This window comes from Podarcis melisellensis, assembly GCF_964234715.1.
Source record: "Podarcis melisellensis genome assembly, chromosome: 9".
Classification (NCBI taxonomy): Eukaryota; Metazoa; Chordata; class Lepidosauria; order Squamata; family Lacertidae; genus Podarcis; species Podarcis melisellensis.
In genome coordinates this window covers 61,564,593-61,588,399 of record NC_138541.1, presented here as the reverse complement: position 1 = coordinate 61,588,399, position 23,807 = coordinate 61,564,593, and the positions used below count along the sequence as shown (strand labels likewise).

General features: G+C 41.9%; 1 protein-coding gene across 3 annotated transcripts in view; it reads right to left on the bottom strand.

Moving 5' to 3' along the window:
- Positions 1 to 23,807, bottom strand: part of ARAP2 (ArfGAP with RhoGAP domain, ankyrin repeat and PH domain 2) — a 129,013-nt gene that overhangs the window by 59,880 nt on the left and 45,326 nt on the right. For all 3 annotated transcript variants that reach the window (XM_081924326.1, XM_081924325.1, XM_081924324.1), the window contains 6 exons: positions 12,864 to 12,979; positions 10,077 to 10,276; positions 8,600 to 8,685; positions 7,237 to 7,419; positions 3,932 to 4,106; positions 3,042 to 3,170 (listed from right to left, as the gene is read on the bottom strand). In XM_081924326.1, coding sequence (XP_081780452.1) covers positions 3,042 to 3,170; positions 3,932 to 4,106; positions 7,237 to 7,419; positions 8,600 to 8,685; positions 10,077 to 10,276; positions 12,864 to 12,979 — 889 coding nt within the window. The remainder of the gene's footprint in view (positions 1 to 3,041; positions 3,171 to 3,931; positions 4,107 to 7,236; positions 7,420 to 8,599; positions 8,686 to 10,076; positions 10,277 to 12,863; positions 12,980 to 23,807) is intronic.

Genomic DNA, 23,807 nt, shown 5'->3' with positions numbered 1-23,807 from the left:
TCCAGCCTGACATCAGCCTCCATCTGCTTCTATAAATTGTGGCTGCAGGAAGGCAGGCACTAAGGAAACACAGGTATTCCCAGGTGCACTGGCATTCCAAAGCAGGGAGATGCCTTATGGGAAATTCAAGGGTGCATCTTGTGAAAATGGCATAGGCTCCCACAATGCTTTTGTTCCCATCTAGGGCTGTGGAAATATGTAGAAATATGTGCCTTGTCTACAAATACAGACAGATGCAAGCCTCCACTCCCATCAGGGATCTACAGATTTGCAACAAATTGCCTTGCTCTCATCTCCTGGATCATCTGGATATTCAAGTCCAATCGGTGTTAAGGCTTCCGATAAATCGATGGGTTTACACAGCTTGTTTATAGATCAAAAGCAGACAGAGGAATGTTTTCTGAAACAGCCTCCTTTTAACACCTGCCACAACCTCGCTGGGTTTCCAAATAAGAAGATCTTTTTAAAGCAGAATATCATATTTTGACAATTTCAGGTTTACCGAAACTATACAGACACGGATAGAAGAAAGAAAAACCTAAGTGGCAAAGCAAAAAAACACCTCTGAACTTAGAAGAATTGAAAGCTGCAGGAAAAAACATGTAGCCTGACAGGAGCTGATTGCAAAATGAACAGTTGAATCATAGCACGCAGTAGCTAAAAGGTGGTGCTCTTGTTTTCCATGAACACTGGAAATAGAGGCCAAGACAGAGTCAATCTATTTTACGTTGGCAGAGGTGATGGTACAAAGCCCACTCAGTATTGTGAGCCTATAGCTTTCACAAAAACACAAACACACACACAAAATCAGGCTTTACCTGAAGATATATGCGTAACAGATTTGTAACAAATAGGAAAAAAATATTTTAAAGCTTACTGTGATGGGACAATGAGCTACTTGTGCGTAAAAGGGTTGGTCCCTCAGAGTTTGCTCAGCGTAGCAAAGCTCTGCCTTGAGCAGAGCCCTTTGGCATGGCTCCGTCAGTCGCTGGTAGAATCCGACAGTGGGCGCCTGCGGAAACGCTTCCAGCATAAAAGCTGCTTAACGGAAACACGTCTCCTGGATTCCCTGCGTGACAGTTTCTGGCGAGGGGTGGGGATTCCTAAAGGGGGCCTTGATACCTCTTCGCTGTTCTCACTGGAAGTGTCCCAGAGCCTCTCCTCCGATTCCCTTCCCCTTGGAGCTCCTGCTCCCCCCCTACTGGTTCCCTCTTCTGCTGCAGAGTCTCTCCTATTCTCCTGGAGCCCTTCCGCCACCTGTTCTTCCGATGGCAATTTCCTGACACTTACCAATGCTATTCTTCCAAGAAACCACTACATGTCAAGATTTGAGAGCCCGTCCTATGAAAATATATACCTAGCATTGTCATGTACAACTATTATGGTGCCTGTTATCTTAAGATGAGCAGTGGGGGAAAACAGAGGGCACTTGATTTTCCTTCCTTCACCCCACAACACCACAGGTCCTTCACCTCTTTCCCCTTGGTCTTCCAACCAACTCTTCCCTTTCCCCACTGTGAAATCCTTTGTCCAAGCCTCAGTCATCAACACTACAAAATGACCGAGAGGGTCATTTGTGTAACTCTCCTTGTCTCTTTGTCACAAGGGAATGTGACCAAGACATCATCTGCATTAATAGAAGGCACACAGAACTGTTTTGGTTTGGCATTTTAGTGACCAAGCACCTCCTTAAAGCAATCTGTTATGACCCCTTGCAACATCAAGAAGCAATTCTGCAGTAACTGTTGTCTTGTGGGATGATTAAATAGGACAATGCTTTCATATACAGTGGTACCTCTACTTACGGACGCGATCCGTTCCGGGGTGCTGTTTCCACCCCAAAAAGTCCGTAAGTAGAGCACTGCTTCTGTGCATGCATGTGATGCGATAGAGCACTCCTGCGCATGTGTGAAGCGCACAGATTGCATGCGCTCCTGTGCAAACACTTCCGAGTTTGCCACATTTGTAACCTGAAAAAACGCAACGTCAAGCAAACACAACTCGAGGTATGACTGTAGTGGTGAATTACTCATCATTCCTGAACCAAGCTTCCATGTTAGTGGCACACATCCTAGGCAGTGTTTCGAAAGGGTGTGAGTTTTCTCCACTCTATGGGGCAGAGAGAAGTAATCCTTGCAGCAGGGCAGCACATTTCATTCTACCCCTGAAAACTGCAAGCCTCTATGTTGTGTAACAGCATTGAGACTCCTCTCCATTTTGCCATGTGGTAATCTGCTGTTGAAGAACTACAAATCTCCCGCGGGCATATGAAATTAATCCCACAATATATTTAAACTCAGGCTCTAATAAAAGGCATAGGACCCAACTCTACACCCAAATGCTACTGCTTTTTGTTACACCATTTGGTGCCCTTGGAATAGAGGTTCCCATAAAAGGCTTTCAGAAAAACATATCTTTACAACCCAATTTTCCTTCTCTAAGAACCACAAAGAAGTGAATAAATACGAATGAATTATAAATACAAATGTTTGGAATTAAGTAATTTCAAGAGGGGTATACTTTGTTTTGACTTAACTGAACTGCATCTTTAATCCTAAGGAGTTGTTGTTTTTTTTATTCCCAAAAATCAAGTTTGAATATGATCCCTATTAACTATCAAACTAATTTGTCATAATTTAGGCATTTTTTAAAAATGAGAAAAAAAACTTTTTTTATTTATTCTTCTTTGGAACTATTGGACAACTAAAACCTAATGGATCTCTTATAATGTACACATGGAATTCATTAGGGTAAGCAATATTTTAAAAGAAATCAAGTGTGTAGGAACCATAATACTTGCTATACGTATTACCGAAATCATTCCCTCTCCTTCTATTCTTCGTTACGAACTTGTGATCAGAGAATCTTATTTTATTTAAGGGAACATTTCAGTCTCTTTGCATACACATCATTTCACAAAAACATCCCCCCCCCCCTTGTATTACCTTTAAGGTTCTAACATAAAACAGGAAAGGGCTGCAATCTGACCAATGGTCTAAAAACCAAGTCAAGTGAACAGGATGGGAAAGAGACTGTAATACCTTCTTTTAGTTTCTTCTCTGTAAACGGCTTTGTAGCATTGAAGGAAACCTTGTATAAATAGTCACAAAGGAAGGAAGAAGAATCTCGACAGGTAACATTGTCCGAATGAACTTCATAGTTAGGGAAATCTGTAAAAGTCATAAAAAGTATAATGGAAAGAGCCTGTTTCAGTGACTATGAAACATGTATTGATAAAAGAAACAAAAAAAATTTATTAGCTATTGGAATTTTATGTGAAAATTGTGGGAATTTAATAAAATATATTTTAAAAAGATGTATACCTCAATTTCTTTCTCCATCCAGGCCCTCTGCCCCTTCCTTTTTTCTCTTTCTACCTCTCTCCCCCACCCCGCCTCCTCTCTCTCTCACACACATACACAAACTCACAAACATGTCCCAAGGCAGCAAGGTGCCAAAACCAGGAAAGTACAGTCATACATGGATGTCAAATGGAATCTGTTCCGGAAGTCCCTTTGACTTCCAAAATGTTCAAAAAACAAAGCAGGGCTTCTGATTGGCTGCAGGAAGCTCCTGCAGCCAATTGGAAGCAATGGAACGTTCGGCTTCCAAAAATAGTTTGCAAACCGGAACAGTCACTTCCAGGTTTGCGGCGTTCAGGAGCCAAAACATTCAGTAACTAAACTGTTTGAAAACCAAGGTACGACTGTAAAAGGGAATTTACCTGCAAGCGTACAGGATTCATGATTTCTATCTCTCTTACAAAAATCCAGTCACAGCATCCAATATACATCAAAGAGTTTTGCAAGTGGTGCTTTGACTTAGTGCTGCCACATTCTCTCCGTTTTGTCATTATTTGATCTTCTTAAATCAGTATTAATTTAAAATACATTGCACCACGTAGTTACACACACACATTTCAAGTCTGTACCTGAAAACTTATTGTGGTGGAGGAATTCCATCTGCAGCCTTTGTCCAGATTTCTTGGCTAACAAGTATGGAGTACTGTAGACAGGATCTCCGGTAGCGCACATCACATCTGCTCCACTAAACAACAACATCATTGTTTCCAATACGTCCTGCTTAACTACCGCAGCACACAGGGCCTGATCATAAAGATGAAAAGCATGAGCTACAAGTAGAACACCAAACAGGAAGGAATTAATGACTCTTAATGCAATGGGCAATCTCAGCGGTCTTGTCACACTGTAGCCAATGCATTCAGCTGAAATTCACACAGCAAGGTCAAAGCTCGCCACATTTCACAGGCAACTATCATAAGGTTATTAAATCACAATGTGCTACAATTATTGGGGGATTCGTAGGTCTGGATCAACATTCATTATTTAAGACAGCTTACGGTAGCTTGTACAGGGACACGGGTGGTTAAACCACAAAGCCTAGGACTTGCTGACCAGAAAGTCGGTGGTTCGAATCCCTGCGACGGGGTGAGCTCCCGTTGTTCAGTCCCTGCTCCTGCCAACCTAGCAGTTCGAAAGCACGTCCAAGTGCAAGTAGATAAATAGGTACCGCTCCAGCGGGAAGGCAAACGCCGTTTCCGTGTGCTGCTCTGGTTCGCCAGAAGCAACTTAGTCATGCTGGCCACATGACCCGGAAGCTGTGTGCCAGCTCCCTTGGCTAATAAAGCGAGATGAGCGACGCAACCCCAGAGTCGGCCACGACTGGACCTAACGGTCAGGGGTACCTATACCTTTACTTTACCTAGCTTGTACAGGAACTATTACTAGCCCTGTTCAGTAGGTGAATGGGTTATAAAAGGTAAAGGTAAAGGACCCCTGGATGATTAAGTCCAGTCAAAGGCGGCTATGGGGTTCCAGCGCTCATCTTGTTTTCAGGCCGAGGGAGCCGGTGTTTGTCCATAGACAGCTTTCTTGGTCATGTGGCCAGCATGACTAAACCACTTCTGGCACAGCAGAACACCGTGACGGAAACCAGAGCACACAGAGACGCCATTTACCTTCCCGTCACAGTGGTACCTATTTATCTACTTGCACTGACATGCTTTCAAACTGCTAGGTTGGCAGGAGCTGGGACAGAGCAATGGGAGCACAACCCGTTGCGGGGATTCGAACCGCCGACCTTCTGATCGGCAAGCCCAAGAAGTTCAGTGGTTTAGACCACAGGGCCACCCACATCCATTATACAGAATGTATATGTACACGTACACACCTAACTTTTGTTATTATTATTATCAATAATAATAATAAATTTGTATACTGCCCCATACCCGCAGGTCTCAGGGTGGTTCACAATGTAACATCACAATATAAAACCACAAAATGCGTAATAAAAATGAAAACAAGAACCATCAAATAAACCACCCCCTCCCCAACACATTTTAAAAGGGCATTAGATGTCAATCAGCCCAAAGTACTTGTTTGCCTGTTGCCTAAACATGCATAATGAAAGACTCCAGAATCCAGCCACATTTTTCACACATTCAGCTAGACCGCCGAGCAGAGCACATGTTGTACAATTTGTATGTGCACAGGGTCTCTCTCTTTTTTTTTTTAGTGTCCCTGATCATGCATGCAAGATGCACATGTGTAGGCATTCTACAGGGAATTTGAGCTAGTATGTGGATGACAACAAGGCACCATAATATCACCTCTTCTCTGTACAGGCATTTATTTGCCATCTGAGCAGGGCTTCTATGCATGGAGGAAAATGCATGACACTTGGGTTTAGCCAAAAATGTCAGTCACAAATTTATGGGGTTATGCAAATACATATTTTTCTTTTTTCTCTTTTCGAGCAACATTAACCGGGTTCTGACTTCTCAAGGCAGACACAGTAAGAAAACCTTATAAGGCTTTATTAAAAAATGCTACACAGGAAGCACAAACATTTTACTATTTGTTTCGGCAATACTGGTGACACATCGATGCCTCTAGAGGATACTCTAGCTCAAATGATTATTTTGCTGGTCCTTGTCTACCTCTGCAGATCAAAACAAAATCCTTTCTGAACACTTACATGCAGAAGACACAGAACAGATGGAACAAACTGAAATATCTTCATTTAACCCTAGTAGTGTAACTACTGTCACTTGGCATTCTGGAATAAAATTGTAATAGGGCTGCATGCCCTACATATAAAATACAGAGCTCTCTTAGGTGAAGTCAAGGTCTTCCTTGAAGTTCTAACGTTCCTCCCCTCTTTGAACAACAAACCTTCATGCCATATAAAAAGCTACACCATTTCAAAAGCAATTTGTTATAACAGAGCATGAAGACCACTGAAAAATTACAAGTTCAAAGCTCCCCTATGGAGGTATAGCACTATCTATGTGATTCTCTGGATTCTGGCCTGCATAAATTGCATACAATAAAATTAATGATTAATTGAACTATTAATGTGAGTTCATCAACATACCTAACAAAAGCCAGAAATAATTGAGTGGGGAGGGGTGATTGTATCTAATATTAGTCCTAGTTTGATCCTCTGGCTCTGCAATGCTTCTGCCTGTGGGATTTGCTGGAGGGGATGGGTTGGCCACTGGAATCATGACTTGTGTTTAATCAGAGATGTTTCTTAGGATTTGGGGTCCACCCAGGGACAGCTGTGAGCCAAGGCTTCCTGCGTTGCAGGGGTTGAACTAGATGACCCTTGGCATCCCCACCAACTCTACAATTCTATAAGTCTCTGAGCTGTGGTCTATATATGGGCTATATACCGAAACACCATTTGGCATCAGTTGAAGTTTGGAAGGCCATGATGTATCTATTTGCTCACTTTGGCAATAAAGCAAACTAGGTTTTGGCTAGTCATTTTTATTGCACATCTGTTTGGTTGTGCCTTTTTTTAAAAAAAACAACACACCTTCTCCTGGGTGTGTCAGTTGAGTTGTGTCAGAGAGCATCAACAGAGGACAGTCCAGTTGTGTGTCCAATTAGTTTGGCCTACTTATTCCTTTCTTTACATAGAGATGACCATTTAATAAAGTTGTGGCCTATTTAGCCCCACAATTCCTCTAATCTTTTCACAGACTGGACTCTAATCTGCAAAAGCACAATGTCATCAAAATGTTTTGAACTACAGGCAGCATGGCCAATAGTGAGGGGTTATGGGAGTTATGGTTCAAAACAAAATTGGTGTTAGTCTTTATTATGCCCAGATTCTTTGAGATAGATAGATGATAGATATCAAACAACAAAAAGAGACATACAACCGACAGCCTCAAAAAAAGACTTGCCCCATATCTTCCAGATTTACCTGGTTTAATTCTTCTTTGGTTTTGTACAGCAAAGTGCTTTTTCTGAATCTTCCTTCTTTATATTTCTGTGTAATAAAAGTTAACCTCCGGTCTGTTGGGGCATCCATACGTAACTCCTCATCAGGCTGAATGTTTCCTTCCCAAAAGCTATTTGCCCTTTTATTCCCTATCACAATAAAAAGCTGCAGAAGGAAGAAAGCAAACTTAGTAAACATCTAACACTTTGCTGCCTTTCCATGAAACCCAAAATCAGCTACATGAGGTGGCTGTTTCACCCTGTCTAAACATGGGACTTCCTCTGCTGCTTCTCCTAGCCAAAGGGACTGTAATGGAGGCAAACTTCATCCTTGAGGACGGGGAAAGGGTTGTAGGTGAGTGGTAGAGCATGCAGAAAGTCCCAGGTAAATTTGCAACATCTCCAAGTGGGGCTAAGCGAGAATCCCACCTGAAATTCTGGAAAACCACTACCAGTCATTGTAGACAACCCAAAGCTATATGGAACAGTGTTCTGACTCTCTGTAAAGGCAGCGTTCCCATGCTTTCTTAGCATCTTATTCAATAAAATCTTCTTCAGCAGTTCATGTGACTTCAGCAGGCATTATCTGCACACATCATCAAGCACATCAGCAGAGCCATATGGCCTAGATATACACTTTTAAAAAATGAAACTCTCAGGAAGCTGAATTCTGTGCTGTGCCGTGCATTCTGCAGCTTTCCTTTGCTCCTATCGAATCACATCATATGCATAGCACTAGAAATATCCCATCACAGGATCCAAGGAAAATGATGAAATACTTAGAAGGTACAGATGAATTAAGGGGCATCTGTAGAAAACCAATTATGTACCCCAACATTCCTTACAAAGTGACATTTTGCCATTCTGGAAACTGGAAAATGTGGGGAAATAAAGTATTATGTCAGTGAAGTTCTTTAGAAAACAACAGCAAACTCTAATAGCTTGGCATTAAGGAGAACTTTTCAAAGTACTGAAGTCACTTAAGAAAATAAAAAGAACGTGTTTTATTTAATACGTGGTGACAATGAGCTTCTATTTCCACAGTAAAACGTAAAACAGCCTTCCTTTTTATGTTAATATATTTATCCCACACACTTTCTATTCTAAGAAATCTGGCTCAACATGGGGAAAATATCCTCACTACCATGGATCAATAAAAAAAATTTAAAATCATCACGAAACAATGAAGAACAGAAGCATTTGTATCAAGTGTGAAGGGATTTCAAATTAATAGACAAATTCCTCAGGAGCATCATTACATGCCACGAAACTTCACAGTAAATGTTTACTTTTCCCACTGATAAGGCTTGTCTCTCCTATTCCCTTTCCGCCCTATTGTTTCCTACCTCAATGAGTTCATTACTCCAAATGCTGGCATCCATTTTGAGGCTTCGGACCTTCGAATCTCTGGGTCCTAAGGATCTGTGTTGCCCTGGGTCAAAATAGCAAGATGTAGCACGTTTCAGGGTTAGAAATTGGGGGCAGAAATTTGATAAACAGATAAAGGAAAAGAAAGGGGTGTGCCTACATCATGTGGCTTACAATATATGGCTGGTGGGCAAGATCCTGAACTCCTTCACCTGTGGATCATTTTGACAAGCAGATTGGATCATCTACTTGTCTATTACCTGACTTCAAGTAACCTATTTTTCCTTCACAATCTGGCTTGCAATCAAGCCATGCTGCAAAGGAACATTTGTCCTCAGCAAGGTGGATCGATTCAAGCTGGGATGTGAAGGAAAAATGGTCCTTTGAAGGGATCGATTGGATTAAAAAAAAAAATTCAGCAGTGGCTTCAAGCTTCATTTTCACCAGGGGTCGGCCACACTGTATAGAGTTCCCAATCAGGAATTCCAGAGTAGCCAATCCTAGGGAGTGCCCAAATTTAAAGGTGCTGAATACAAGCCCTGCTTGCAAGGGAAAAATCAAGAGCACACATTCCTTTGCAGCCACATCTTTACCTGTTTCACATATTTGACATCAGGTGTACGGCAGGTGGGCTTCATAAAATCGTAGAGTTGGGAGGGACCTTATGGAGAATCTCAACTAAAGCATCCATGACAAATGGCCTTGACTTTGAAAAACAGTTTTATGGGCCAAAATATGATCCCTACTGGATGTAGATTTGCCCCTGGGCTGGAATTTCCTTATGCCTGATTCAACTGGTCTGTAGGTAAAAAGATAAAGAACCCCTGGATGGTTAAGTCCAGTCAAAGGGGACTATGGGGTTGTGGCACTCATCTTGCTTCAGGCCGAGAGAACCGGTGTTTGTCCACAGACAGGTTTTCAGGTCATGTGGACAGCTTGACTAAACCACTTCTGGCGCAACGGGACACCATGATGGAAACCAAAGCGGATGGAAACACTGTTTGCCTTCCCACCGCAGCGGTACCTATTTATCTACTTGCATTGGTGTGCTTTCAAATTGCTAGGTTGGCAGGAACTGCGACGGAGCAATGGGAGCTCACTTCATCATGGGGATTTGAACCTTTTGATCAGCAAGCCCAAGAGGCTCAGTGGTTTAGATCACAGCACCACCCGCATCCCTGCTCTGCTCTGTAGAACCCTCTAGGACATTGGGAGTCATTACAGATCCCACATACTATCCCTGCAAAGCTGTACAATAATTTCCCATATAATTTCATATGCTACACTTAAAAGGGATTTATCAACTATATCACAATTTTGAAAAATTAAACTGGGCTCTTGGAGCTATAATAGGATTAAAGCCTTTGCACTAAATCAGAAATAAATATGGCTGAGACACACCATGCCCTTTAAGGTAGGCATGTTGTCTGATGGAACACTCAGTTTCTTAATTACCTGCACACTTCTTACAAATGACAACACAGAGATTGATGGATGCCCAGTCAGGATCCAGTTCCTTGCAGTCAGCACAGGACCTGTTTGAGTCATTGAACCAGATCTTCTCAGCTACTTCATAGTCAGAGAGAGTTTCCGCAATAGACTGCTGTAGTGCTTCGATCCACTCCTGCTTCTCTTTTTCAGACTCTGCCGTAAAGCTGAAACCCATTGACAAAGGGTCCTCCAATTAAATACAAAACAGATCAGGCCTATTTGTTTTACCAGCTATTAAGAGATGTTAGCTGCATGAAGATGAGAGCTGAGCATCAAGATAATCAAATTAATGCACATGAAATGAACCTTAAAATAAAAACCCTGCTTTGCTTTCTTACCTCAGTTAGTATTTGCCAACCTATACTCATCACCCTTATATATCATGTGTCAGGGAACTGACATGGGAGCCAGAAGTGGAGGCAGGGCTCCCAAGCGATGCCGGAGAAGGGCCAGGCAGGGAGAGAGGGGACTCATCAGCTGGGGAAGGAAATCAGCGTAACACCAGGGATAAAGGGGGGCGGATGGGGGAATCGGAGAGAGGGCTCCAGGACTCTTCGCTGGAGGCCAGCGGGGAGAGCACAGGTCCTCCGCTACCCACACCCACCCTGCGCAGAAGACTTCCGCACAGGGAAAGTAGGCGTAGACTTGGCGTCAAAGAACTTCTTTGCTGGAAGAAGTTCAAGAAACGCCCACTGACGGATTCTGCCAGCGACTGAAACAGCCACGAAGTGAAGGGCTGTCCAGCCAGGAAATGTTTAACCAGGCTACCTAGCCAGGAGTGGCGGCAACTTACGCACGAGCAACCATTACATCATGCTTATGTCAATATTTTATTCCCTTGTTAATTATGCTGTTTTAAATGTGCATTTTATATTTTACTTCACTTAGCAATGGTTTTTTAAAAAAATGTTTAAGATTTTTAAAAAACTTTGTGCTAAATATGTATTCTGTAGTTGACCTCCTTTGTAATGTTTTGTTTTGAAATCTTTAAGATATTTTAGTTTTCTGTTAATTATGTTGCTTTGACTCTATACTATATATTTGACTTTCTTCAGATTGTTTTGTTGATGTTTTGTTGATGTTTAAATATTCTGTAAACCGCTTTGAGATTTTCCTTCAAAATATAAACAGTATAGAAATGAAATAAATAATAATATACAAAGGGTGTGCATTGGGTCTGTGAGGAAAGCAAATAATGAGGCTTTCCCCACTCTCGGAATCAAACTGTGATGTCAGGAAGCCTCCTCAATGCAGATCTGGGTTTCCACAAAGACTCATATGTTGCTGTGTTGTGTCTGTCCTTTCTGTCTTGTATACAGTGGTATACAGTGGTACCTCAAAGTGGTACCTCAAAATCGAACGGAATCTGTTCTGGAAGTCCATTCAACTTCCAAAATGTCCAGAAGCTGCAGAAGCAGTGTCGAACATTCAGATTCCAAAGAACGTTCGCAAACCAGAACACTCACTTCTGGGTTTGCAGTGTTCAGGAGCCAAAACATTCGACTTGCAAGGCATTCAGGATCCAAGGTACGACTGTACCTCTATCCTCTTCTATATCTACGCTTTGCAAGAAGTGAAGTTGTCTAAAATATTGCCTGTACACTTAGGAGTTCTGGATTTATTTCCTTTTGTCAAAACACAGCAGAGGACTTAAACAAAACAAAACAAAAAGCCAAAAGATTCATTTAAAAATAATAATTCCTATCCTGCTGTTTCAACAAAAGCAAACAAAAAGCATAACAGAGTTCTGAATTCTACAGGCAGCATCCTAGACAGCCTTGTGCTGGAAGTCTCATTACAGCTCTAGAATCCCTTACCACTCAGAGATTGGGATGACATGCAACACTATTCTTGCCCTAAAGAACAGGGTTGCCATACATCCTGGAATTCCTGGGCATGTCCTCTTTTGGGGGTACTACATGCCCGTCTAGGGGGAATTAAATATTTTAAAGCAAACGTCCTGGATTTGGGGTTAAATAAAAAGAATTGTGTGCACAGGCAGCTCTGGTTCAGGCTCAAACTCTGCCGTGGGGGACCCGGGCTCCGGTTCGGGCAACCCAGGTTCTGGCATGGGCGGCTTCGGCTTGGCGGTGGCGGTAGGGGGCTATCAGGTAATTGCCCTAAAAAAGCTCAACGACTTTTTGTGTCCAGGTTTTTACCCTCTTGAAATATGGTAACCCTATGTGACAACAGCTGCACAGATGTTACTAGCCCAGAGATGGAAGGAAGAAACAACGCAGGCCAGGGAAGAATGGCAAACCAAGTTGATAGACCACACTGAAATGGCAAAATTAACTGGGAAGCTCAGAAACCAAGAGGACAAGAACTTTAAAAAAGAACGGGGGGAAATTTTAATAGATCTATGAGACCATTGTAAACAGATGAAAACATTAGCAGGGTTTTAACCACATTTGTAAAATAACAAAAACTGTGGCTAATTTAGAGGGACAAAATATTTGGATAATGCATTGATATGCAGGTGTAAATGTTATCATTATGGATGATAATATGGAGGGGTGAGAGGACGTTGTGAGATTCAGAGTAATCTCTGTATATGGACTTAAAAATGATTTGTTATATGTTGTTTATTTTTAAAAATCAAACAAAAATTGTTATTTTTTAAAAAAAATAACTATGGCAACCCTGCTACAGAATAATAATAATACTTCATGTAGGTTTCAAAGGTTCTCAGAAATAGTTTCCACAATTATTTATGTTTGCATTATCAAAACAAGTGTTCCAGAGACTTACCTAAAGCTCTTGTAGGGTGTGATTATTTCGAAAGATTGTTTGGCTGTGCGGTCTACCTGTCTCACGTTGGCTACGTTCATGGGGATTATAGTGATGCCATATCCAAGTTTAAAATCCTAGAAATGAGTGTGGAGAAGGAACACATAATTATGAAATGGCATATAATAGCTTTTAACAACAGTGATTTACAGTGGTGCCTCGCAAGACGAAAATAATCCGTTCCGCGAGTCTCTTCGTCTTGCGGTTTTTTTGTCTTGCGAAGCAAGCCCATTAGCGGCTTAGAGGATTAGCACTATTAGCAGCTTAGTGGATCAGCTGATAAGCGGCTTAGCGGATCAGCTGTTAAGCGGCTTAGCGGCTTGGGGAAAAGGGGAGGAAATTCGTTTTGCGAAGCACCTCCAAAACGGAAAACCCTTTCGTCTAGCGGGTTTTCCGTCTTGCGAGGCATTCGTCTTGCGGGGCACCACTGTACAAAGAATGAGGGAAGACAGTATTTGCCCACTCAGCTTCAGGTGACCTTGCTTGACTTCCTGGGAAACACCTGTATCAAAGATCAATTCATTGGGAAGGCAAGGAGGAAGTTATTGTGATTCCCTTCAGGACTGAATCCATTGAGCTATAAAACTAGGGTTGCCATACGTCCAGAATTTCTTGGAAATTCATCCTTTGCAAACAGCGTCCGGGCGGAAATTGCTGGAATGTCAGCCCATGTCAGTAGTGTAGATTTTGGCGATTTTCGTTTAAAATAGCTCAGAAACTTTTTTTGCTCAACAACTTTGCCAAAAACAAACTCAAAAACATTTGTGTCCAGATTTTCACTTTTTGAAATATGGCAGCCCAGATAAAACACCCAGGTCAAATAGTGTACCAGGCCAACATGGGTGAGCCAATCTCAGCTAGTTGGCCCTGAAAGACTACATCAAGTCTCTCCTCTGGAGTCACCATGAAGGTGCCACCTTGTTCTTTGAGCTTAATTTGAGTACCATTTATTTAATATATTCATACACTGTGTAATATTTAAGGCAGCCGGTAGCTGGTTTACAAACTAACAGAGGCAATATGTACAATATAACAAACAATGAAACAGAGAAACTGTAATATAATATTTTGCAATAAAACAATACCCCCCCCCCAAAAAATAGCAGCACATTCTGAAACATATTTTGAATTGGGGACTTTTTGCTGTCTTAGTTCTTAAAAAGAAAAAGGGGGGAAAGCTACGGTCTTATGTCGGGAGGAGGGGTAGCCTGACTGATGGTTAGTTTTGCTCAGGCATAGGCAAATTTGGCCCTCCAGATGTTTTGGGACTACAACTCCCATCATCCCTAGCTAACAGGACCAGGGGTCAGGGATGATGGGAATTGTAGTCCCAAAACATCTAGAGGGCTGAGTTTGCCTATGCCTGATTTTGCTATTGCTTTGATGCATTTATTGTACTTTTACTGGATGCTTCATTTCGTATTAGGAAGCATTTTCATTTGTTAATGGCTTGTTATTGACATGAGGTGCTTTGAGTTCAACTTGATTGCTGGGGAAGCTGCATATAAATATTAAATCAACTCAGATGTATCACAGTTGCCAAGCTATCCTTATCTAGGTATGACTGCAGCTAGGTACAGGCACTACCAGTCACGGAGGCCACCTGGGCCTCATGTGTCAATGCAGAATTAAAAAGTACCCTCATATTAAACACTTGATCCCTCAAGGAGAGTGTTGCCCCATATAGAACAGAGTGTCTACCCACATCATGTAAAAGTAAAGGGATCCCTGACCACTAGGCTCAATTGTGATCGACTCTGGGGTTGCGGCGCTCATCTCGCTTTATTGGCCGAGGGAGCTGGCGTACAGCTTCCGGGTCATGTGGCCAGCATGACTAAGCCGCTTCTGGCAAACCAGAGCAGCACACGGAAATGCCGTTTACCTTCCCACCAGAGCGGTAGCTATTTATCTACTTGCACTTTGACATGCTTTTGAACTGCTAGGTTGGCAGGAGCAGGGACCGAGCAACGGGAGCTCACCCCGTCACAGGGATTCGAACTGCCGACCTTCTGATCGGCAAGTTCTAGGCTCTGTGGTTTAACCCACAGCGCCACCCACTTCCCTCCCACATCTTACACACCCCTATAAATCTTTTGTGCTCAAAGGAAATTCAGAGAAAATAAGGGAAGGATTTGCTGAAAATAAATTTGAAATTGGAATACAGAAAGGGGAGGTATGAGGAAGTCGGGAAAGTAAGCTACAAGAAATTAAGAATTGAACTTATATATGTTTTATGTTTTATTATGTTTTGTGTTGTGTTTTTTATGTTGTGTTTGTTAAACTTGCTGAAACCTTAATAAAGAATTTAAAAAAAAAACCAAGGAAATTCAGAGAATTAAGCACACGGCATCCTGGGAAGCTTATGTAAACTAGGTCTCAGACCATAAGACTCCTAAGGTTGGTGTTCTTCAACCCCCAACAATGGTTGCAAAGTAGGTATGCAAAATTTTCAGTCTGGGAATCCTCTTCGTTACTTCCATTCATCACTTTGGGTCATTTTTCCATTTCCTTTTCTGTGTGGCTAGTCCTCACTCACTTTTATGACTTCAATAAAACTCTCTCCTTTTGCCTTCATTTATTTCTTAAATCAATGGTGATCTACCTGATGTATCTGCTCTGGTACAACGCAACGATTTCTCTGGAGACTCCATAGAGACTTATTAATCCATTCCTATCAGTTGTATGGGTGGAGAATCAGCACTATAATCACCTGTCAGCTTGGGCTTGGCAGCACATTATGTAGCAATGATGTGTACGCTAAGAGGAGGGTAAACCAGATGTAATATATAGACTTGGTCAAACTAGAAAGTATGAAGAAAGGCAGAAAGTTCCTGGGATATTTAACCACAATCTAAGCCCATCGTCCCTAGCTAACAAGACCAGATTTCCATCTTCCAAGCCAGAAAAGCAAATGGTTTGGGGTGATGGAAGATGTAGTTTGAAGGGCCACATTATTGCATAGGCAAGATGAGACAGACAAAAGTAAATTATATAAGATAGATGAATACATTAGCTGGCGATCACTAGAAGACTTCTAACAATCAAAAGAATAGGAAATTAAGTTATAGCATCATTTATCTCCTCTGCTTTTCTGGCACACTGCAACATGAATGATCACAGGATTTTATCCCTTTGCATTTATGATCTGGCACAGGGCTTGACCTACTGGTTCCCTGTAGACCAGAACCAGCCTCCGCAGTAATCTTATCCAGTCCCTGCAACTCACTCCAAGTTTGGCTCAATATACACAGTAAACATCTCTCCACAATTTGCCAAGAACTGTCAATCACTGTCTCTGGCTCCATTTACCATTGGCCTCTTTGCCTTCTGCCCTGCCAGACTCAATGGGGACCAGCCACCATGATGGACCAATTGTCAGAATCAATATAAGACTTTTCCTAATAAGCTATTAGAAGCAATTTCAGTTGTCTTTAAGCAACCTCTTCTTCATATAACTATTATTATGCAATTATTCCACAGACTACTGTGAACGCTACTAGATTATCTACAAGATTAAACTGTATTCAGACCATGGGACTTGAAACCACAGTTGTGGGGGGGCCATTCCAAGAAAACAACACCCACCCTATGCTAAGATCTTACTTTCATAGGCTTCTTTTTTTCCTTGTTTTTTTCCCCAATATACAGCAAGAAAACATCACATTTTATCTCACTACTCACATTTCAGGGTGCAGAGAGCGGCAAACTTTGGCTTTAAAAAGCCAAATCTATAGCATATTTTCTGTAATTCTTTTTTTAAAAAAAATACATGTTAACTTTGCAGTTTATACTTTTAGACAGGGCTTTTTATTTAGCCGGAACTCACCATAACTCAGTTCCAGCACCTCTCAGGTGGGCACCATTGCCATTATAAGAGAATGAGGAAGACATTCATGGTGTGTTCCGGAACCTCTTTTTCTAGAAAAATAGCACTGCTTTTAGCTCTCACACTGCAGTATCTTTTAGATTTTGACCACCAATAGTAACCATTGCACAAATCTCATGCCGCTCTGAGATCAAATTGGAACTAGAGGTTTTCCAGTACACAGGTCACACATTTAAACAGTACCCTATACCAGCTATCAGGCACAAGCCAGAAGTTAAGATTAAAAGTGAATAGAATTCTCTGGTGTGATGAGGACACCAAACAATAACAGAGGAAATACAAACATACAGAACATAGCACAGTGGTACCTCGGGTTAAGTACTTAATTCGTTCCGGAGGTCCGTTCTTAAACTGAAACTGTTCTTAACCTGAAGCACCACTTTAGCTAATGGGGCCTCCTGCTGCCGCCGCACCGCCAGAGCACGATTTCTGTTCTCATCCTGAAGCAAAGTTCTTAACCCGAGGTACTATTTCTGGGTTAGCGGAATCTGTAGTCTGAAGCGTATGTAACCTGAAGCGTATGTAACCCGAGGTACCACTGTAATCATGTTTACTTCAAAAATAACAGAGTACAGTTGTACCTTGGAAGTCAAATGGAATCCGTTCCAGAAGTCCAATCGACTTCCAAAACATTCGAAAACCAAAGCACAGCTTCTGATTGGCTGCAGGAAGCTCCTGCAGCCAATCAGAAGGCTCATCAGATGTTTGGCTTCCAAAACAACATTCAAAAGCCGGAACATTCACTTCCGGGTTTTGATTGGGAACCGATTTGTTTGGGAGCCAAGGCATTCGAGATCTAAGGTACAATTGTATTTCAAGAAGTTTGTTCCCACAAGCTTTCAAGGAAGACGCAAGACAGTACATTAAGAGGCACACTTGACACTCCACAGATCAAGTACACAGTACGCAAATCAGTTGTCTTGCAAACATCCCAAATAATCTCACATAAACAATAAGCAGAAGAGGATAACAACATCCAAACTAGATAGCATGCAGCAAGAAGGGCAATATACCAACGCAATCAAACAATCCCCATTTACACAACTAGAGTGCAATTCCCTCTCAGCTGGGCTTCTCTAGTACAGGAGCTGAACACCATAATAATTAAATGGAGCTTATTCAGAATTTCACACCCTGGTGACTAATGGACTCCAGCAATTGTGATCACATTAGGTCCCCAGCTCTGTTCATTTATATTCAGATGTCTGAAGAGTCAATATCAATGACTGGCATTTGCTTAACAGCTAGCAATAATGAAAAGATTACAGAATCAAAGACCCATGAAAAGAGTCATTCCGTCCAGCCCCGTCATTTTGACAAACCCCAAGATGTTCATCCCACCGGGCATTCGTGCTGGTTGTTTAGAACAACCTCAATCATGGTCATGATCTCTTCGGGTATGTCAGGGGGAAAGGGGAAATAAGCTCTCTGACTTTTTCATGGATAAACGCAACCAGTGCCGCAACAAATTTGTTTTATGTCTGAGCTGCATTTAGCCATTTCATTATTCCAGTCCCATCTCTCTTGGAAACAAACCTCCGTTTCATGTACAGAAGCATCAATAAATGTCCATAGGGCATTTCAGCTCCCTCCTTCCAGCAGCACCCTGGAAAATCACCCCAGGATTCAGGGGAAACACAAGGGGATGGCAACAGAAGAGAAAATTTGCACCCTTTTCTCAGTGTTTCTGTAGAAAAGCTGTGTGTCCTGCTCCTTGGATCCCTGGAAGACTCCAGCAGCCTTGCTCGTCTATTTACCAATTAGCATTCTCTTAACAAAACTATTATATCTGTCTCATAGCAACATGAGTCATGAAATCAGTTCCTTCAGGCCTCATTTGCTTGGTTCCTCTGCATCAAAACTCCTCAAATTTCTCTTAATCATCTGCTAAGGTTGTCCTCAAAAACAAGCCCAAGGTCTAAAATTGGACCAAGCAGAATGGGACTTGCCACTTCTGAAAATGCATCAAACTCCATCGCTTCCCTTCCACTTGTCCTTCCTCCTCCCAGGATTGTAACCCTCAAAATGCATCTGGCTAAGCTGTCATTTTGATTATTCCATGCATCTCCTGTCTGGCCTCCATCCTTGTTGCTTCTCTAGTCGATCAAGTACACAGCTGCTAATGGCATGTCCCTGCCCTCCTCTCCCCATTCACTTGCTCCCTGCTTCTTTTTCCTGCTGCCAATCAAATGCGGGCTTCTCACTCTCAAGAACCTCGTCAACTCTCCATTTCTATCACACCCTCTTGCGGGGAGAGGAAGGGAGAGTTTTCAGATGGCAATGCTTTATTTTAAAAAAGAAATGTTTGTCACTATTTGAACATGAAGAGAACTTTCTTAGTCAGCTTAATCAACAAGCACAAATTGAACAAAATCTTGTGGCACTTTAAAGAAGGGAAGCTGTGGACCTTCAGAGGTTGTTGGACTCCATCTCCCATGAGCCCCAGCCAACACTCAAGAGATGTTGGGGCCACTGAAGTCCAACAACATATGCAGGGCCATCCATAGGTTCCTCATCCCACAAATCAATTGTGACATGTGGCTTTATGGGTCAGAGCCCACCTAAGTAGTGGCCAAAAACAAGAAACACTTGGCATAATATTACGAGGCATTACTTTTTAGCATGAGAACCCTTTAACAACACCGTGCGCATGTTTGCAAATCCTCAGTAAATAGTAAAAGCCAAACTAAAAATCTCAGTGAATGGTTAGGCCTATGTGGGAAAACATAGTCACTTAGATAAGTCAGTCCCATGTTGTTCAGGGCTATATATCACCTTGAACTTGACCCAGTAGCAAGTTGGCAGCCAGTGCAATGTTTTAAGCAGCAGCATCACATGTTCGTGGTTGTATGATCCAATCAGCGGCCACATAACTGGGTTCTGCGCCACCATTCTGGATCAACACCAAGGAAAGCCCCCCATAAGCAGCTTGTTGTAATCCAGTCTTGAGGTTGTGAATGCTCAAGTCACAGTGGAAAGCCTTTCCTGGTCTAGGAAAGGCTGTATCTGGTGCAGCAGGTGAAAAGGCTGCTTGCCACTGGGGCCATTGGGGTCTTCAGTCACAAGGATGGAACATGGATCACCCCCGGAGTACATACTTCATCCTTTGGAAGGAGTGCAGTCCCATTCAGAAAAGACAGTCTGCCTAACTCCCAGGCCCAGGAATCACCCGTCCACAAGACCTCCTTCTTGTCAGGATTAGGTTTCACATTATTGACCCTTGTCCAAGTCACCACTGAATCCAGGAACTCATCCAAGGCCACACCCAACTCAAACATATCTGAGAAACAGAGCTAGGTGTCAGCATGCAAATGAACAAGTGCTCCCAATCTCTTGGTGCCTGTTCACTGACCCCATTAATAACATGCCTAATATGATTTTTCAAGCACAGAACCTTTTAAAAAAATTAAAGCTTATATTTTAAACCCTTATGCTAATTAGTAATTAACCTAGAACTGATTATCTCCAAATCTGGAAGAGTTGTGTACAGCTATTAACCAAATGAAAAACAACAAAGCCAGTGGACCTGATGGGATACCTGCCAAAGTCTTCAAAGTGGGCGGAACTGAACTTACACAACAACTTCACAAGCTTATCGGAAAAAATCTGGGAGAGAGAGGAGATCCCAGTAGACTTTAGGGATGCCAAAATTATCAATCTCTTTTTTTAAAAAAGTGACTGTGTAAACTATCAAGACATCTCTTTATTAGCTGCAGCCAGAAAAATTATTACAAGGATCTTGGCAAACCATCTCCTAACAATATCCGAGGCTACCCTTCCTGAATCCCAAAATGGTTTTTGACCTTCTAGGGGGACAGTGGACATGATTTTCACCACTCGACAGCTTCAGGAAAAATGCAGAGAGCAAAACCAATCCCTATATATGGTGTTTGACTTGACTAAGGCCTTAGACACTGTAAATCGCAATGCCCTGTGGACTGTCCTTCTGAAAATTGGCTGCCCAGATAAATCTTTGAACATCCTTCAGCTCCTCCATAATATTACAGCAACAATCGCGGATAACAATGGATCTCAATATGAACCATTCACAGCGGAATCAGGTGTTAAACAGAGTTGTGTTATCGCCCAACCCTATCTATTATTTTCATTGCCATGATCCTACACTTTGTCGAAGAGAAACTCCCCACTGGAGTAGAAATCATATACTGAACAGATGGAAAGCTCTTCAATCTCAGCAGGCTGAAAGCAAAGAGTTAGATTACCATAACTTCCGTCATAGAGTTTCAGTATGCTGGAGTGTGTGCACACTCAGAGGCTGCCCTTCAAACCATCCTAAATATCTTCGCAGAAGCTTACAAAAAGCTTGGCCTATCGCTCAACATCCAAAAAACCAAAGTGCTGCACCAAGAAGCACAAAACAACCCCTCTGCAATGCCACATATCCAACTCAATGGTGTAACATTGGAAAGTGTCAATCACTTTTCCTACCTGGGCAGTTATCTTTCCACAAGGGCTGACATGGATGCTGAAATCCAGCATCGCCTGAGCTCTGCAAGTGCAGCTTTATCCCGATTGAAGTGCAGAGTGTTTAAGGACTGGGACATTCGCAGGGAAACCAAAATGCTTGGTTATAAAGCTATTGTGCTACCAACCTTACTGTATGCTTGTGAAACATGGACCACTTTTAAATGCCATCTCCAACTCCTTGATAGATTCCATCAATGGTGTCTCCGAAAAAAATTACACATCACTTGGGAAGACCAGCGAACAAATGCCAGTGTACTGGAAGAAGCAAAGATCACCAATGTTGAAGTGATGATTCTTCAACATCAACATAGTTGGATTGGTCATGTTGTTCAGATTATCATCTTCCAAAGCAACTACTCTATTCTGAACTTTAAAATGGAAAGTGTAATGCTGGTGGTCAACAAAAGAGGTTTAAAGACTTTCTCAAGGCAAATCTTTAAAAATGTAGTATAAACACTGACAACTGGGAAACACTGGCCTGTAAGCGCTCCAATTGGAGAACAGCCTTTACCAAAGGTGTCATGGACTTTGAAGACACTTGAACTCAGGACAAAAGAGATAAACGAGCTAAGAGGAAGGCACATTTGACAAACCATGATCAACTCCTGCCCAGAAACCTATGTCCCCACTGTGGAAGGACGCGTGGATCCAGAATTGGCCTTCACAGTCACTTACAGACTCACTGTTAAGATTGTGTTCATGGAAGACAATCTTACTCAGCTACGAGTGATCGCCAAAGAAGAAGAGTTCTGATGTTGCCAATTTTCAAGTGCAGATATTATCAGAACAGCTAAGAGTGGGAAAACGCACACACAGGATATTATGTGTTCCTAACACATTGAGAATATATGGGTCAGTTTGTTCTGCCTGAAATAATTGGTCAAAGTGACTTCCCAGGGGAGGTAAATGTCCTCTTGCAAAGTAAGCAACACCCTCACCTAGTCAGCTGTGACAAGCACTCCAGGCCTTGTGGGGCTTCCTTGCTGTGGGAATTAATGGCTATATATATCCAGGCCATGCTTTTGAAGAGACTTAGAAGGGACCTTAAAGCTAGGACAGTGCCCTCTGCAAACTGCCTCCACTCAGAGGAAAGTCAGTTAGGTCATGCTGGAAGTGAAAATTTGGTCTAAGGGGACTCCAAGTTATCTTGTCATTTTAGCCTATGTGCTTCCACTTGGCATTTTCTTCTTCTTTTAAAGAGTTATCCATCTCAGTTTGATGGGGAAAAATTCATTTAGGGCAGTGCTACCAGAATAGGGTGTGCACCCAAATTTTCCCACTGTTGTCGTGTTTACTACTGAAGAAAAGGACTAGTCCCCATCCACAAAGCTAAATATTGGTTTGTCATGAACGTTATATACGGATTAACTCCAGAGAAGTGTACTCACATCTGAATCCCAAAATCAACAGTTAGGCAACACCTTCATTAGGACCAACTAAAAGGGCACAATATTTTGAGAAAAACTGAGTTCTCCAAAAAAATTCTGTCAGGCTTGATGTTTCCCAAAGCAGTGAGGAAGGGGGAGGCATCAAAAGAGAATAAATTGCTTTGATTGATAGCCATAAGGTTCCAAATCTAGATTCAGTCACAAAATGGAGATTGCATAAATTCCTATGGGTGTTGCAGTTTTGTTATACATAGGATTCAGAGAAAAAGAGCGATGGGTGATCCCCGTTTTTGGAAGCCAGGAATAGAAATTTTTGATCTCAGTATGTAGCAAGCCATAGCTGTTCGCTTTGTCCAAACTCAACAAAGGATGATTCCCACAAACCCACTGTATGCTCACAAACCAGAAGGGCAAATCATAAACCATGGATTGCATTACTGCTGCTATAAAGTCACACAAACCATAGACTACCTGTTTTGGACAAAACAATTAGGTTTGGCTGCAAATGAAGATTAGAAGTTTCTGAACTTAGCTTACGAGGAGAGGGAAAAGGCAAGGGGAAAGCTTGAGAATTCAGTGGTTTGTAGTACATGTGAATAGCCTTAAACACAGATTGTATACCTTTGTTCATGTAATATAGCATGAGGAGGTAAAAGTGGCTTTTATTTGCCACTGATTGGGAAGAGGAGCCAAAATAATGGTGCTTCCTCTGGACAACACAGAATAAAGGGTAAATTGCTCTGTGATTTTTAGATTCTCTTTCCTTGCTATGGCACCAGTGAGATAATTTTCATTTATCTCTTATAGATTGAATGTGGCTAAAATCAAAACCTCTTTAACGCTGTTTGATATATATTTAAGTTACATAAGCATTTTCAATACATTCATGTGATTTTACTTGCCTCAACTCATCTACTTTCAGAGCTTGATATGAAATAACCTTGCTTCCTTCTTTGCAAAGCGTGGAGGGGTTACAGTCATGTGGTCCATTTGCTTTATCATTTATGAAAACCTATGTTTCAAATCCTATATCTGGCCTGCTCACACAGATAAGAACTTCACTAAGCATGCCGGTATAGCTACATTGCAATATAAAAATTATTTTAATGTACGTATATCATTTTAATAGAGCATTTTACTTTC